We start from the raw sequence: 15,170 nt of genomic DNA, 5'->3' as shown, positions 1-15,170 counted from the left end.
AATCCCACCTGCTGTTAAGGTGGACAGACGTAGGGACACAAACTAAAAAGATCAAGCTGCTGGGAACATTTACAGATTGTTAAATATATTTATATGACCCAACAATAAAGTTGTTTCACAATCTGTAAGTTTAATCTTTTTAGATTCGGTTTGGCCTTACAACGCGCAGAATGTAAACATTATGAATATATTTTAAGTACAAAAACACATTCATGAATCATGGGGATACGATATCCACCTCTGAAATTAATTTAAATATTTTATACTTAGTACTTAGAATAAATCTATCATAATGTGTAATCTATTATAATGTATCTTGTATATGACAATTGTTCTCTTGAAAATTATTTTAAACCTAAATGTAAAACTGAACTATATAATATATATATATATAATATACCCCAGCATCCACGGTAGTTTTGCATTACTACAGTCATCAGCAGTTGCATATTCGTAGTACCAAATAAATGCCAGTAATAAAAAAAAAAACTTTAAATCACAGTGGACATTTTTTTTCCCTCGGGCAGTCGCTATAAAGGTCTGAGATACCAAACGTACACCAGCAGAATCTGACTAAGTTTGTGTCTAAACTGTTTCAAACTGTGTCCACCCTTCTCACGCAGATGAAAGTCTTCCCTCGCCCTCCCCCTTCTTTAACTAAGGCAGGCCAGAGAGCCGCACAAACTTTCTCTAGAGCTCTGCAGAGACGGTCTGGTTCTCTGCTTGTTGCGCTCTCGTTTTCTCTGGAGCCCTGCAACCTTCCCTGCACCTATGAAGCGTCGGAGAATTTCAATTTGATCCACTTCCTGTAGTCAGACTCCTTCCCCAAAGTGGAGAGAGGGGGGGACACAGAAAGGAAGAACTCTTTCTGTTCTAAATAAGGCTTTCTGAGGAGTAGCAACAATTCCTCGCCTCTGCAAAGCTTATTTACTTTGTGTGGTCAGTGGACGTCAGATCGTCGCGCACAGCATCATTTCAAAAACATTTTGTGTTTAAAGCAAAACTGCACCAGTAACATACGAGTCCATGCGTGGAACGGACGGTACAGGCTCTGACGCCCATCGCCGACTCTTCCCCTGACTCCAGGCACCGAGTTTGGACACACTGTACGCTGTGAGACTCCGGGGGTTCATGTACTGGAAAAATGAAGTTTTGTCCCCTCTGTCAGAGGGAAAAAAGATTCTGTCCGAAGGAATTCGCACTAAGCAGGTACTAATACTTTGGTAACGGCCGTCTTAAGCTGCAGGTTTGTGCGTAAGGGTCCAAAATGGAATAACATTGTTTGGGCCTTTACAGTTTAGTCACGACTGAACTTGCATTGTATGATTTTCCTTTTGTAATAGATCCAATAAGTGATCTCAAAGTAAAATGTGTTTATTTTGGATAATTGTTGGTGTTCTTTCTTGAGCCGATCTGCTGTTGCACCAAAAAAAAAAAAAAACGTAAAATAACGTGAGGTTTATTTGCATCCTCGTGCATCCGTGTGCGCGTTTTGTGTTGGCTCTCTGTGATGTCACGAGAATCATTGCTTGTGTACTGAGATCAGCTGCACGCGCCAGCTCCTGTGAAGAGGCACGCGCCTCTCTGTTATGAATAGCGTGATTTGCGGTCCGCGAGCCTCTCGAGCGCTGCCAATTCGCCTGAGAAAAATTAGATTTTAATTACAGCCATTAAAAATCAAATTTGCAATTCTTTGGGTGACCCGTTGCCTTTTTCTGATTGACAGTTGAAATTGACACTCCGGGTCCCTCTCATCCACTGCGTTTCGAGCTATTTGTAATTACAGGTAGTTTCCCCCCTCCACTCTCGTGTCCTGGATTGCGAAGAAAACACTATTATTCTGAGAGGCATGGGTTAAGGGCAGGGAAAAAATCAATCCAAATTGAAATAGCTTCATTAAAATGTGCCTTTTGTTGCGGGGGCCTTTTTAAACAGTTTTAAGCGGGGTTTATTGTCGGGACTACTTTATATAGGAGTAGCCCTGAAGAGCTCGCTGCAAATGCGTCCCGAGGATCTGCTGAAGATGAGACGGGCAAAGTGATGAAGGCTTTCCGTTGTCTTCACGTTGTCTTGTAGGTGATCTCTACGGAGCATCAGAGTACGCCGGGAGCCTTGCGCTGCAGTGGGGAGTCTAAACACACGCCAATGGTGAGAGCTTTATTGCCTGTTTATGCTTTGAAAATGTCCGGGTCATTCAGTGGGTCCTTTGCTCGCAATGTGATCCGTGTGGTGCGCGGGCTTCCACTGCATGTTGGGACTGTATTTAGAATTTAGATAAATACCTTTTTTTTTTCAAATGTGTGAGTTTTCCTCGCATTGCTAGAGACCTACATCATGGTGAAATGGCGACATCGGCACTGTGTGGATGAGGACTATTCTGTGTCTTACTGAGCTGTGCTGATGCCCTCTTGCAGTCTCACTCGGACGGAGAATCGCAGCGGTCCAACATGGAGCGGGAGGATACTCGCTCGTCTCCGAGCACACCATCCACTCCTTCCGTGTGTTCGCCGACCTCCACCACCAGCTCGGTGCAGTCCACCGGGAAGAACATGTGCGCCAGCTGCGGTCTGGAGATCCTGGATCGATACTTACTGAAGGTGAGACCAGAACGTAACTTTGGTCTGCAACAGAATCATTTTCTTTTCGGGACGCCTTGTTTATTGTTACATTTTTCTTGACACAGACAAAAAATATCCTGTCTATTCAGGGGATGTTGGCGTTGGTCCTGTTTTGGTTTGCACAGGCCTTGTGTGTTTGGTGCTGATGTACGTGGACGGAAAGCTTTTAAAGAAAAACATTTAAGCTGCAGGATAAAGAAATCCTTCCTTCATGATATCGACTAAACGCAGCTCAGCCTGTATGAAACAAGCCGACAAATAAAATAATTAACTTGCAACTGATGCTTTGTTTTACTGCAGCAAAACAGAACAAAATATCCTGCAGAAACTTCGATACGCAAAATGTAGCCGACCTTATCTTCAGTGTCATTTTTTGTGAATTAAGTATTACACGACAAACGGCGGATGGGAGACCGCAGACACAACAGAGATGTGTTTTTCTATTTTACAGCCTCACTGTCAACACGCCCCGTCTTGTGCCGCCCGCTCGCGTGCGTCCAAACAAAACATTCTAAAGTCGCGCGCAAAGGAAGTGTGAAGACCATTAGTACATTATCTGATTATTATCGACTTTGTACTCAGACACAACAGATATCATAAACACTGTTAGGACAAAATAGTCTTTTTAATTACAAAATAGTTAGGCTTTAAAAGCATGTAATTTTTTAAAATATTTATTTAATTATTTAGACGTCAGGACTATTAGAATATCATCTGTGTCATAATTGTATTCTGTATAGTATAATTTTAATTGTTTTATTATATAAATAAAGAGAAGTATAAAGAGATAGAATTGTTTATTTTCTATAATACAAAATAAAACAATAAACTCGATAGTGAGAAGCACTTTATTTGTTCTTTTCCATAAAAAATAATTAACCTTCTTTTGTATGTAAAGATTATGCGGCTGCACCCACTGCCACGCTGCAAAATAATGTATGTAGAAAATCATCTACTTTTGGGAAAATTGAAACAATAAATGATTTTGTTTGTTGCATTTCAAAATGCATTTAGCTAAAGCACCAAAAAACACTTTTATTTACTTTTATATTTTTTCAGTTTGCGTTGTAAGACAGCTGCCATGCTCTCTTGGATCAATTAGGCAAAATTTGTTTTTCGTGTAAAATATTTCAACGACCGGCAGTGAAATTGCTTTGCATATGAACCTTTAACCTTTTACTATGAGGTTATCATAATTGCTGTTGATGAAAATATTGTAGGCTACTCAGTTCCATTATGTGTTTGTTCGGGTCAATATAGTAGTGCATTACAATACATGTATTTTAATAACAAGGTTACTTATCACTTACGGAGAACGAGCTGCTGTAATTTTACAGCCTAATAATTTAATTAGACATAAACATTTCTGACGTAAAATCAAAGATCCTTTCCTCACTTTAATGAACATTAAGAATTAAAACAAACTCATTATTGAGCGTCACCGTAGAGGTATTTAGGTTATATATTTTGTGGTAATAATAGGATACATGAAAGTATTAGTACGTTAACATAGAAAAAAGAAAGAAAGAATGAATGAAAGAAAACGAATAATAAAGAAACAAACATTTCACCGCGAAGATAATGAACTCATAATGAACGATCTTATTAATTTTTTATCACTTAACACTTTGCATGAAGTCGAAGTCATTAGTCAGCAGCTACACTTGAGGTCCTTGTTGCAGAGGTTTATCATCATTGTAGGCCGACGTGTTTGACATGGTTGTGTCTCTCTGCAGGTGAACAATCTCATCTGGCACGTGCGCTGTCTGGAGTGCTCCGTCTGCAGGACGTCGCTACGTCAGCACAGCAGCTGCTACATCAAAAACAAAGAGATCTTCTGTAAAATGGATTATTTCAGGTAGGGTAAGTTTATGACCGTGTTTTCAAAATACCACGTTTACTCTGCCAACACAGGACTCCCTCCCTCCTCTGTATCTCTCTCTCTCCCTCACTCTCTCACACACACACACGCGCGCGCGCACACAGTCCTTTCAGAGGGATGCGGGTTTCCTCATGTCTTCTTGAAAGACGTTTTGAAAACCTGAAACTCTGTAACAAAGTCTTTACTTAGCTGAGCTGAAAGATCCACAGTTTTGTTATGGCTATCCAAAATCCCAAAACACAACATTTCAAGTTTTCACCCACACAAATAGAAAAGCAAAAAGTGAGTTTTGTGGACATCACATTTAAAAAGCCTTACCTAAATGTATTTTTGGTGGTTCTATCTTTCAGAGTTCTCTGTTGATCATGTCAGATTACACTTGCTGTAGATTATGTGTTGTATTTGGCCACAAGGACGTATCATGTTTTCTTTTTTTGTAGGCTAAATAAACATATGTGAACTCACACTCTTATCACTCCATGTTAAGATAATTGCACATTTTCTATTTTCAGTCTCTTTGTCTCTATCTATCTATCTGTATATCCTTATACATTTTGGCACATTTTTGGTATTTTCTTTTTGACATTTTTAAAAATTATTGTTAAGTCAGAGACATTCTGTTCATCATACATCACACATCAGCCTACTATTCTATCTTTGCCTGCACAGGCAGCAGAGGAGGATTAAGTCTCAGATGACTGATGTTTCTACTCACACATACTCACATACTCACATTTTTCTTTTTCTATTATTTGACAGTGTGTGGATTCAGTTTGTAAACCTGATTGAATCTGAAACATGCTTGGAAGATAAAAGTGTGTGTGTGTGTGTGTGTGTGTGTGTTGTACCTAAGGTTAAATGGGGTCCAAAAACTAGCAACAATATTGTAGAATTCTGTTCAGTAGCCAGGAGCTGTCTACATATTTATCGTATGGAGACACACGTCCAATTTTTGCATATCAGGTTGTGTGTGTTCATGTGTGCACATGTGTGAGTGAGCTTTGGTGTTTGCTTGGTGGAAACCTGACACCAAGCCACCGTTCTGAGGTTTATAATCACCACCAATTAGTTGTCCTCCACCCCGGACCCTCAGGCCTCCAGACCAGCAATTAGACCGCCCCAAGTGCCTGGTCAGCATGTTTCTGATCTGAATGTGACTCCTATCCAAACTAAAAATGCACACATACATACTAAGGCAAAAACATAGCTACACACCTGAATATGAAAACATGAATATTAAACATTTACATACACATATTAGCAAAAATGCACTGTACACATTGCCTCTTTATACAAGTGAAAGAACACGCAAACAAAAATACTCGTACACGCACACACACACACACATACACATTGACACACACAGGCATACATAATCAAACACTGAGATCTCTGTTTATTTATGCATGTCCTGCAGCTGCCAATCATTTTGCTCATTTTCATGTTTTCTCTGCCACATTATAAAAATATTTTACCTGATCCGGCTCCATCTAAATGCTGCTTCCCCTTTCACCCCTCTCACCATCAACACTGTTCTCTCAACTGTGAGCCATTATTAAACATGGAAAGTGGATTTACAATATGTCAGAGCATTAGTTCCCCAAAAATGGTAATGCGTGGCATGAACGTAGATATCACTGGGCCACATATTATACTCGTCATGGAAATGTGTACTGTAATTACATGTCATAATATCATTTTGATTAAAAAGCTTGTTTGTGTGGGGACATGTTAAATGTATTTACAGTTATGTTTTCCACCAGGATAAAGATTTGAGGTTTCAGTTTCCAGTTTTATTTCAGCCTGTGACTTAAAGCTACATAAAAGAAAATTGTTGACCAGTTGTAGAAATTCTTATTTTTCTAGCCCAAATTAAAGATGAAGTTTGGTTCTTTGCTATAAATTCAATTGACATAAACACAAAAAAGTAAAACCTTTAAACCTCCAAATTAAAAAACAATAAAATATCAGTAATTTTGATGCTCCAGTAAAGTTTGTTATAGACTTTAAATAAGTACATGAATCTAATTATAGAGAAAATGTAACAGTAAACAAGTGAAATCTGAGTAGTGTAGCTTCGCAGTGTAACAGAAACTGTCTTAGCTTCCAATAGGATTTGCTGTAGTTACGGAATATTTCCATACATTTTTTAAAATTATAAACTAATTTATTAATTCAGTTCTTCTTTAAATAACATGAAGTTCAAGACTATATTTTTGTTTGCGTGTGACAATTAAAATTTTACATTCATCATTGAATTTGTCCTTCAAACTTCAAATCCTTGTTGTGAACTTCCCTGTCTGTGTAGTGCCTGGTTTCTGCCTTACCAAGGTGGTATAGCCATTTTCTCAAATATTTCTTACATTTCCTGATTAATGGTGTGGGTTGCAGTTGCTTCTCCATGCATATATGTTTCATATATCAAAGATTTCTTCCATATTCCAGAGGTGTATAACTATTGAGACTAGGTTTAGAAACTGATTATAAGCCCAGAATGCAGCATTTGATAAAATCTACTCCTGTCAGTGGAATAACACTTGCTGTTGTGTAAGTCTAAAAATAGGAACAACAAGCAAAGTGATGAAGTGTCATATGCTCACAATTTTTGTGGGTTTAGATTATATTTCCTTGGAAGTTGCTCTGGAAAATTAGAAAATATTTTTAAAATCTTGTAGCAACAGTGAAGCTTTGCGTTGGGAAGAATGAGGCATGTAAATGTCTCTGTAAATATGAAGTGTTTTCTGGGTTTAAGCCAGATTTAAACTAAGCTAAACACCAATACATGCCCAGTACCTCTGGGCTGGTTTCAAACCTCTGGAGGTATTTTCTCATCTGTGTCAGCCTCTCATCTGGTTTTAGACTGACAGATACTTTAATGGAGCGTAATAACAGGAAATCAGAGTGGGTTTCCCTCCATATACGTGTGTGTGTATGGGAAGAGAGAAAGAAGGTGTGTATGTCAGGACAGGGGGCGCAAGACAGAGACTATGCTGTACCTCTTAAATCCATGTCATGCCATAGGGCTTTGCTTATACACACACAAGCAAACCATTTCTTTATCAGCCTCTTTCCCTGACCCCCCTTGCTCCCCTGCTCTCTTCTTTCGTCCCGCTCCCAAGAAACGTCATCCTTGTCTGTGAGCTGCGGGCCACACAGGAAGTTGCATTGCTGCACTAATCAGGGGCGCCGTGGGATACTGACACTGTAACCAGAGTCCATGTGTATGGGGAACTCTGTGGGCGAGATGTACACATGTTCATGTGTACATCTCTCTATGTGTGTGTATTTTTGTTTTGTAATAATTATTCATCAACCTACCTCTGGTTAGCTGATTAGGTCTCCATAGCAACAAAAAGAATAACGGGTACAGAGAAAGAGCATGTCCAATTAGAATTCTGATAAGATATTTGTGACACAGTGCTTCACATAATCATCAATAAAGACTGCTCAGTATTTAATTAGATAATTTACAAAGAAGCTCATGTTCAATTACTGCACCGCATATTATCCAGAGAACAGAAAAAAGTAAGTTCCATTTGAGCAGGGTTACATGTCAAAGCCTGACAATATAAAAAAAAAAAGTGTCAAAAAGAATTAGCCTTTATTTTTTAGATCGCTTAGATTGCCACACTTTAGACTTAACATAAACCCTGTGCCTTGAAACCACACAGTCAAGCTCTCTCTTAGTCTCTTAGGGCAAATCTAATAGAGATTAGTGTATTCTCATAGCACATCAAGAATAATCCAAAAAACGTGTACCTACTCTAGCCCCTCTTTCAGCAGCAGGTGAATTACTGTACAAAAAAGTAAAGATTAGACAAAAGAAGGGGAGCAAATAGGAGAAGTCTGGGGAAAAGAGATTCTTGCGGTGTACGGTTTTCCCTCTTCTGAGTGATACAGGGACCATGAGGATTGACACTGTTCCAAAATAAACACCAGGTATTTAGTTCAAAGACAAAACAAGATACAAAAAAATAGTGGGAGTGAGGGGTCTGGAGAGATGAAGATGGAGGGATGAAGGGTGGGGGTTAAAACATGGAATGATTTGCAGCTTTTCTGGGTTCTGTCTCAGAGCATGAAACTGACAAGCTGTCATGCTAGATTAGCCGCAGTGTTCCACAATCTTTTCCTCTGTACTGCAGAGAGAGGCTTGAATTCTCCATAACAATCTGAAATTATATGTACATGCTGTATAGTAAACCATGGAGTCGATTTGTCTCTGGAATGGGTTTAATGGTTTATAAGGGGGTTTTGGTTAAGTTGCATATATCTGTGATAACTTAAGCCCCCTGTAAGTGCTGCGCTGGGCAATTTTACTTCAAGGTCACCACAAAGACCTTTTCTGAGGTTCTCACTGCTCTAATGCGGAGCTAAATTTGTTATGAGGAATGCCAGCCTTGGTAAAATGCTGGTGATCTGGACATTGTTGCATTTAGGCAATTTAGCTTATAGAAACATTGCAATAAAAATAGGAAACCTGACTGATAGATGCAGATTAGGGCTTAGAGGAGGCAGATCCTGGAACAGTAGGCATTTTATAATGACCGATAAATGTTCTCCACTACATGCATGAACATGAAACTTCTGGCCAACAAGGTCTCCTCATGTACATAAGGAGGACTATAGCATGCTTTTATCCCAGAAAGAGTGGATTTGAGTGCACTGATACACTGCCAAACCCAGTCACTTGGCAACCCCAGTCTCTTGCACCCCCATACTCCTGCTCTCTCGCTGCCATCCGTGCTCTTTACTTTGCCATTTCCCTCAGCACTACAGTCCTCTGCCTCAACCACTTACCTCCTCTCTCTCAATGTCTGTTCTTCTCAACCTGATCCATACACTCTCCAGTGTTTTGTTATGGCTTTCAACTATACTGAGCTTGAATTTTGTTCATGTTTGTGCTTTTGTGAGTTTTCTCTTTATATCAGCAGACAAGATAAACCATTGTTCGTCCCACAGTGGGGAAATTTCCAAAAATAATAATAAAAAGGCTACATGTCAGAACTATTGATCCAGCCATTAGCCTAAATACTTTTATGGAACAGTGAACAGTAAAGCCAGTTGAAAATAATAATTCTGGCTGTACAGTTTGTCATATGTTTCTGCTCTTTTCTCCAAGTTTCATTCCTGAGGTAGCACTTTCTCTCAGGCTGCTTACAAATCACATTCATCAGAATTGGCACTGCCAACACCAGCAATAGGTTGTTATATGGTTGTTAATTGAGAAGCTGTGTTTTGATATTACATAAAACAGGAAATTGGTATAATATTACAGTTTTAATAACGTGAGTATTTTGAATGTTAAAAAACATAGGTCTTAATATGCGTATTTTGACTAAACTTAATTTATCAATCCTAAAATAATCGTATTCCTCTTTGCCCTGGACCTCCATTGGAATCTAAAAAGTATTGAAAACACATCAGTAAACATTTGATGGAAAACCACATTTGTATTATCCCACAGCTGAAAATGATCCCTGAGAAATGTGCAACTTCTCTGTTTATTTAAAAGCTCCAGTGCAGTTCTGCTTTGTAAAACTATGTTGCTTCTTTAGAAGGACTAAAATGGTGCGGTGCTGAGTATCACAGACAGAAAGAGCAGTACTAAAAAACACTAAGAAACTAATGCATTATTGGTGTTGTTTTCATGGCGTTCGTTCAAAAATATGTTCTCGCAATTTATATCTTTAGGAATAAAACAGCTTTCAATCACTTTCTGTATCTCTGACAAACGTAAATTCTGTTGAATTTAAACCTGTGGCAGTGTTTCTTCAAACGAGCTCTTATACTACTTCTCCCCCTGTAGAGTATTTGTCTCATCCTGTCACATTTACATAGAATATTTCAAAAGAGTAGAGCATGTTTATTTCTGACATTAATATCTTGTTTCCAGCTGATATTCAAACCCATTCCCTGTCTAACTTTTGGTTCATTTATCTCTCATCTTCCCCCTACACCACCCACTCAGAACAGTAAGTCAGGTGGTTTGGGTTTACATGCTGACTGACCTCACTGTTGCTATCAGTTTCTGCAGGGGGATCTAGAGTGATGTCATCCAAGTCTTTCTTCATCTTCCACTCTGTGTAAAGCCACCGTAGGTTACGTGTGTCTTCTTTTGTTCCCTGTGTGTGTGCGTGTGTGTGCGCGCGCGCACATGCATGTGTGTGTGTTTGACCATGTGTATATGTCAGAGTCTTCATGCATCAACCAGGAAATTGCAGGTGTTGGTTTGTTTGCATTTAGGGCTCAGCTTGCAGCCGCAGTCAGGAGTGTTTTCTGGAGGCCACATCCTCCCCCAAAGTTTCTTCTGTGAAGCTGATAGAGTTCGGCCAAAAATTTTAGTTTAAAAACATTTTCAACCTGTTTTCTCAAAATTAAATTTTTTTCAAGGAGGATCAGTCTGTACATGTTAAATTCTGTGTGTGTATTAACTGAAAACGGCCTAGAAAAAATTTTTACAATTTAAAAGATGACCTACTGCTAAACAAATTCTCTACAAACTATTAATTCCTCATTACTCTCTCCCACTTCTCCTGCCTCTCTGTTTCTCTCTCTCACAGTAGGTTTGGTACTAAGTGTGCCCGCTGTGGGCGGCAGATATACGCCAGTGACTGGGTGCGCCGTGCAAGAGGAAACGCATACCACTTGGCGTGTTTTGCCTGCTACTCATGTAAAAGGCAGCTGTCCACGGGAGAGGAGTTTGGCTTGGTGGAGGAGAAGGTCCTGTGTAGGATTCACTACGACACCATGGTGGAGAACCTCAAACGAGCAGCTGAGAGTGGTGAGTAGCAGTTCTGGCAAAAGTTACTTCAGTGCTTCACAGTGGTTGTCCAGATGTTTTCTCAAGTCTTAAACAGAATTAATCCAAATGCATGTATTTCAATATTTTTCATAATATTCTGTGAGCAGCTTAAAACATAATTGTTAAATAATTAAAGTATATAAATGTATTATCTGCTGTATTGACTATAATAAATATTTAGAATTATATTATTGATACATGCTAATTCCTGATTTTCAGTGGTTCTGATGGTTGCCCACAGGATTGGCAGGTTAAGTTACAAGAACACAGGACTAGACTGTTTCTTACTTAGGGTCCCAACCGTGACAAAAAGTCCTTCTGGTGTACAGTCTCTAAGATTTGTGCATTAAATACGTCTCCTAAGACATCTATGCTTTTTCTAAATTAACATATAAAGTAGCTCATCTGATTTGCGTCCGTTATGTTTTTCAGGCAATGGTATTACATTAGAAGGAGCGGTTCCAACAGAACAAGACAGTCAGCCCAAACCAGCCAAAAGGGCAAGGACATCCTTCACTGCAGAACAGCTACAGGTCAGACACAGAGATTGTACACACTTTTTTTCCCAGCTCATTTTGTAAATATGAAGCCTGTGCCACATATTTGAATGACACTACATCAATAAATAAATCCTGAATATGGTATTTCATTCTTTCAGCAGCATTCCATTTGGTCATAATGTCTTGTCTCAACATACAGATCATGCAGGCTCAGTTCGCCCAGGACAATAATCCAGACGCCCAAACACTACAGAAATTAGCTGATATGACAGGTCTCAGCAGGAGAGTTATACAGGTCAGTAAATTGGCACTGGTGCAAATTAGTGCACATATGTTATGGTTTGTTAGTAGCTGAATGTGATATCCATTCAATATGAAAGCAACAAAAAAAAAAAAAAACGTACATTTCCAGCCATGATCCAGCCCTGCAATAAATAAAAGGATCAGAATATATTTCCATTAACATAATAACAGCAAAACATATAGGTTAATTCATTTCCACAGTTTTTTTGTTTTTCAACATATTAATTTAAAGACTTTAAGTACTTAATGTCTGGTTACATTGTGTCTTCATAGGTGTGGTTTCAAAACTGCCGAGCCAGACACAAAAAGCACACGCCCCACAGTGGGGCTCCCCAAGGTCATCCCCAGTCCAGGATACCCTCGTCTCTTCCTGATGAGCTGCATTACTCTCCTTTTGGCAGTCCTGAGCGGGCGCGCATGGTGTCCCTTCACGGGTACATCGACAGTGAGTTTTACTTAACTGTTATACAGTGGACACCTAAATCTTTCAACTTCTATTTAGTGACTCTGGATCCTTTTTCTAAAGCAGTTGTCTTTGTTTCATTATTCAGGTCACCCCTTCTCCGTGCTGACATCTCAGAGTCTCCCTCACCAGGCAATGACGTTGCCTCAGCTCCCCCTCAGCCGCTAGTGCTCCACTATGACCCCTATGACCCTATTCCTATGGACCCTAAACCCCTGCTCTGCCATCAAAGACATGTACCAACCTGACCCAGTTGTCAGGAGTCAGCTTGGATAAAATTGGACCCTGCCCACTGAAAATGAAATCGAAGAAAGCCGCAAAACTAAGACACACCGTTCGTGATGTTTTTTTCTCTGAGGACAGGAATATCCCTCCTGCAGCCAGTCTGTCAAAATGATCCTGAAGCTTTTATCATTAGCAGGAACTCACTGACCACCTAAAGGAACCATTTTGCTTCACATGTGTCACAGCGTCCTATACTCTGCTCATCCACCATCTGACCTGAAGGTGGAGGGAGTTTTGAAGGGATGGAACTGATTAAGGAAGCAGGACTGAAGCCTCCTGACTGCTGTCAGTGTACTGAAGAGAAACAAACAGGAGGAAATTTAAGGGGAAAGTGTCATTATGGCCCAAGGGCCCGGCACACGCATTAGATCACATTAGAGGTAAGATTCCTCCATCTTTCCTCTCTAAGCAACTATGAAGGAAAACTTAAGTAAAAAAACTAAATATGCTCACTTTTAAAATATTTCCACTAGTAATGACTTTATGACATCTTCACAGGCAGAAATCTGCCAGTTTGGTTTTTGGTCAATTATCCACAGAAATTAATAGAAGAATTTATGTTGATTTGGTTTGCTATTTGTTAAAAAAATGAAAAGATTGTGTGCCTTATCTTTTCAATTATTTAAATAAACAGTAGTTGTTTTCAGCAGCAAATTACCAAATTAAAAGCTAAACATAAAAACAAATTGTAGGAAAATATTCCATTTTAATCTTCCAATAGTAGAAAATCAAAACATAATTGTTGTACCATGCTGGTTGTCATGAAGGAAAACCATAAAGGACAATGTCTGGGCTTGTGTATTATTAAATTATGACTGTAGGATTAAAAACAGGAATAAACAGATTTTATTCCACCACAATTATTTAAAAATAAGAAGTCTGAGATGAGCATACTAGTCGAACTATACATTCCTACAAAAGCTGAGTTTTTATAAGTTACATATTTTCATATTTCCAAACAGCCTTTATGATTATTTATGATTTTACCTTTGCTTGTTCAGCCTCTGTGTGTGTGCCTTTCACAAAAGGCAGCAAATGCATTATTGGTACAATATGGACAATTTGAAAAAACTGGTTTGTACATAGTAAGACGTGTGTGTGTGTGTGTGTGTGTGTGTGTGTGTGTGTGTGTACTAGGAGGGGTGGAGAGTGTGCATCTGTATTTTAGTGCCATGGCCAATTGTGTGAAGAACAGGATCCAACAAGACCTCAATGTCCTTGTATTTATTGAGATGATAAATCCCTGTAAAGCACTTTTTTCCTCTGAAATTGTTTTGTTTTGTTAAAAAAGAATTGAAATGAAACAAAAAAGTTTATTTGATAGACTGTGCATCAAAATGTTTTGTGTACTAAATGCAATAAAATAGAATGTTAAATAGAATATTGTTTTTGCTTTTGATTATTTCTGAGCACAAATTAGTTCGCAATAAGCAATAATTCTCCATTAGTTTCATTTGATTAAAATAATTTTTTAATCCACAAATATTACGCAATTGTATCTTCTGTTTTTCCATAACGTTAGCATGAGGATTTCTAGCTTGTGCTTGTCGATACATGTTTACATGAGAGCATGTTTGCTCTCATTTTTGCGGATAACTGTGTATAACCCTGTGTGTGTGTCTGTGTGTGTGTGTGTGTGTGTGTGTGTGTGTGTGTTTGTGTGCACTATTAGTGAAAATGTATTTGTCAAGCAGCAGGAAGGGTGCATTAAGCTAAACTAAATGTTAAGTTATTTAGATGACTGAGGAGGTTTAGTACAGCAGCATATGATCTGCTAATAATTTTTGTTAATTATAAATTCAAAAACATGTGTGCTGTTAATGTTACCTGCAAATGAGCATTACATGCCAAAACGTTATATATATATATGACTATATATACAGCAACAATATTCATCTATATAAGTATCCCTGTTATATTAAATATTATTTTAATTGAAACTTCACACAAATTACACATATAATCCTATTTGACATGTAAATTTCATGCTTCAATTCTGATATTTTAAATATAGTGTAAGCACAAAATGTTTTCTTTAGGATAACAGCTTCATCAAACATTTATGTCACTATTTATGTGGAAGACAGTGGATTTGCATTTCACATTGGATTCGTGTTGAACAAACAGGAAGCGCAAAGTGTAGAAATGTTACCTTACCTAATTCAGGCTTAGAAAATGTTTGATAACGTTAAATCATATTTTTTGTGCAGAAGATGTATTAGATTAAAGGCGTTTTAAAAAACTAAAAAGAAAATCTGATTCAACCTAATGAACCGTAGAGGAAGTCTAACCTCATATATATTTAAAAAAATATGGA

The 15,170-nt window shown here is 38.5% G+C and overlaps 1 protein-coding gene across 4 annotated transcripts; it reads left to right on the top strand.

Moving 5' to 3' along the window:
* The first annotated feature begins 602 nt into the window (after positions 1-602).
* lhx6a (LIM homeobox 6a) lies at positions 603-14,250 on the top strand. 4 transcript variants are annotated; one of them, XR_010911572.1, is made up of 10 exons: positions 605-1,209; positions 2,077-2,148; positions 2,415-2,597; positions 4,355-4,476; positions 11,061-11,281; positions 11,735-11,835; positions 12,002-12,097; positions 12,379-12,550; positions 12,657-13,233; positions 13,991-14,247. XR_010911572.1 is itself a non-coding variant. In XM_067484237.1 (9 exons), the coding sequence occupies exons 1-9, from the start codon at positions 1,132-1,134 to the stop codon at positions 12,734-12,736; spliced, it is 1,122 nt and encodes a 373-aa protein (XP_067340338.1). In that variant the 5' UTR covers positions 603-1,131; the 3' UTR covers positions 12,737-14,250. The 4 variants fall into 4 exon arrangements, 3 of the variants coding, with proteins under 3 accessions (XP_067340338.1, XP_067340339.1, XP_067340337.1); XM_067484237.1 differs by having other exon boundaries at positions 603-1,209; positions 11,064-11,281; positions 12,657-14,250; XM_067484236.1 differs by having other exon boundaries at positions 12,657-14,249.
* Positions 14,251-15,170: the final 920 nt, after the last annotated feature.

The sequence above is a fragment of the Channa argus genome, chromosome 18, assembly GCF_033026475.1.
Source record: "Channa argus isolate prfri chromosome 18, Channa argus male v1.0, whole genome shotgun sequence".
Classification (NCBI taxonomy): Eukaryota; Metazoa; Chordata; class Actinopteri; order Anabantiformes; family Channidae; genus Channa; species Channa argus.
The sequence above is the reverse complement of the archived record's forward strand: the minus strand, read 5'-3'. Positions and strand labels throughout refer to the sequence as shown.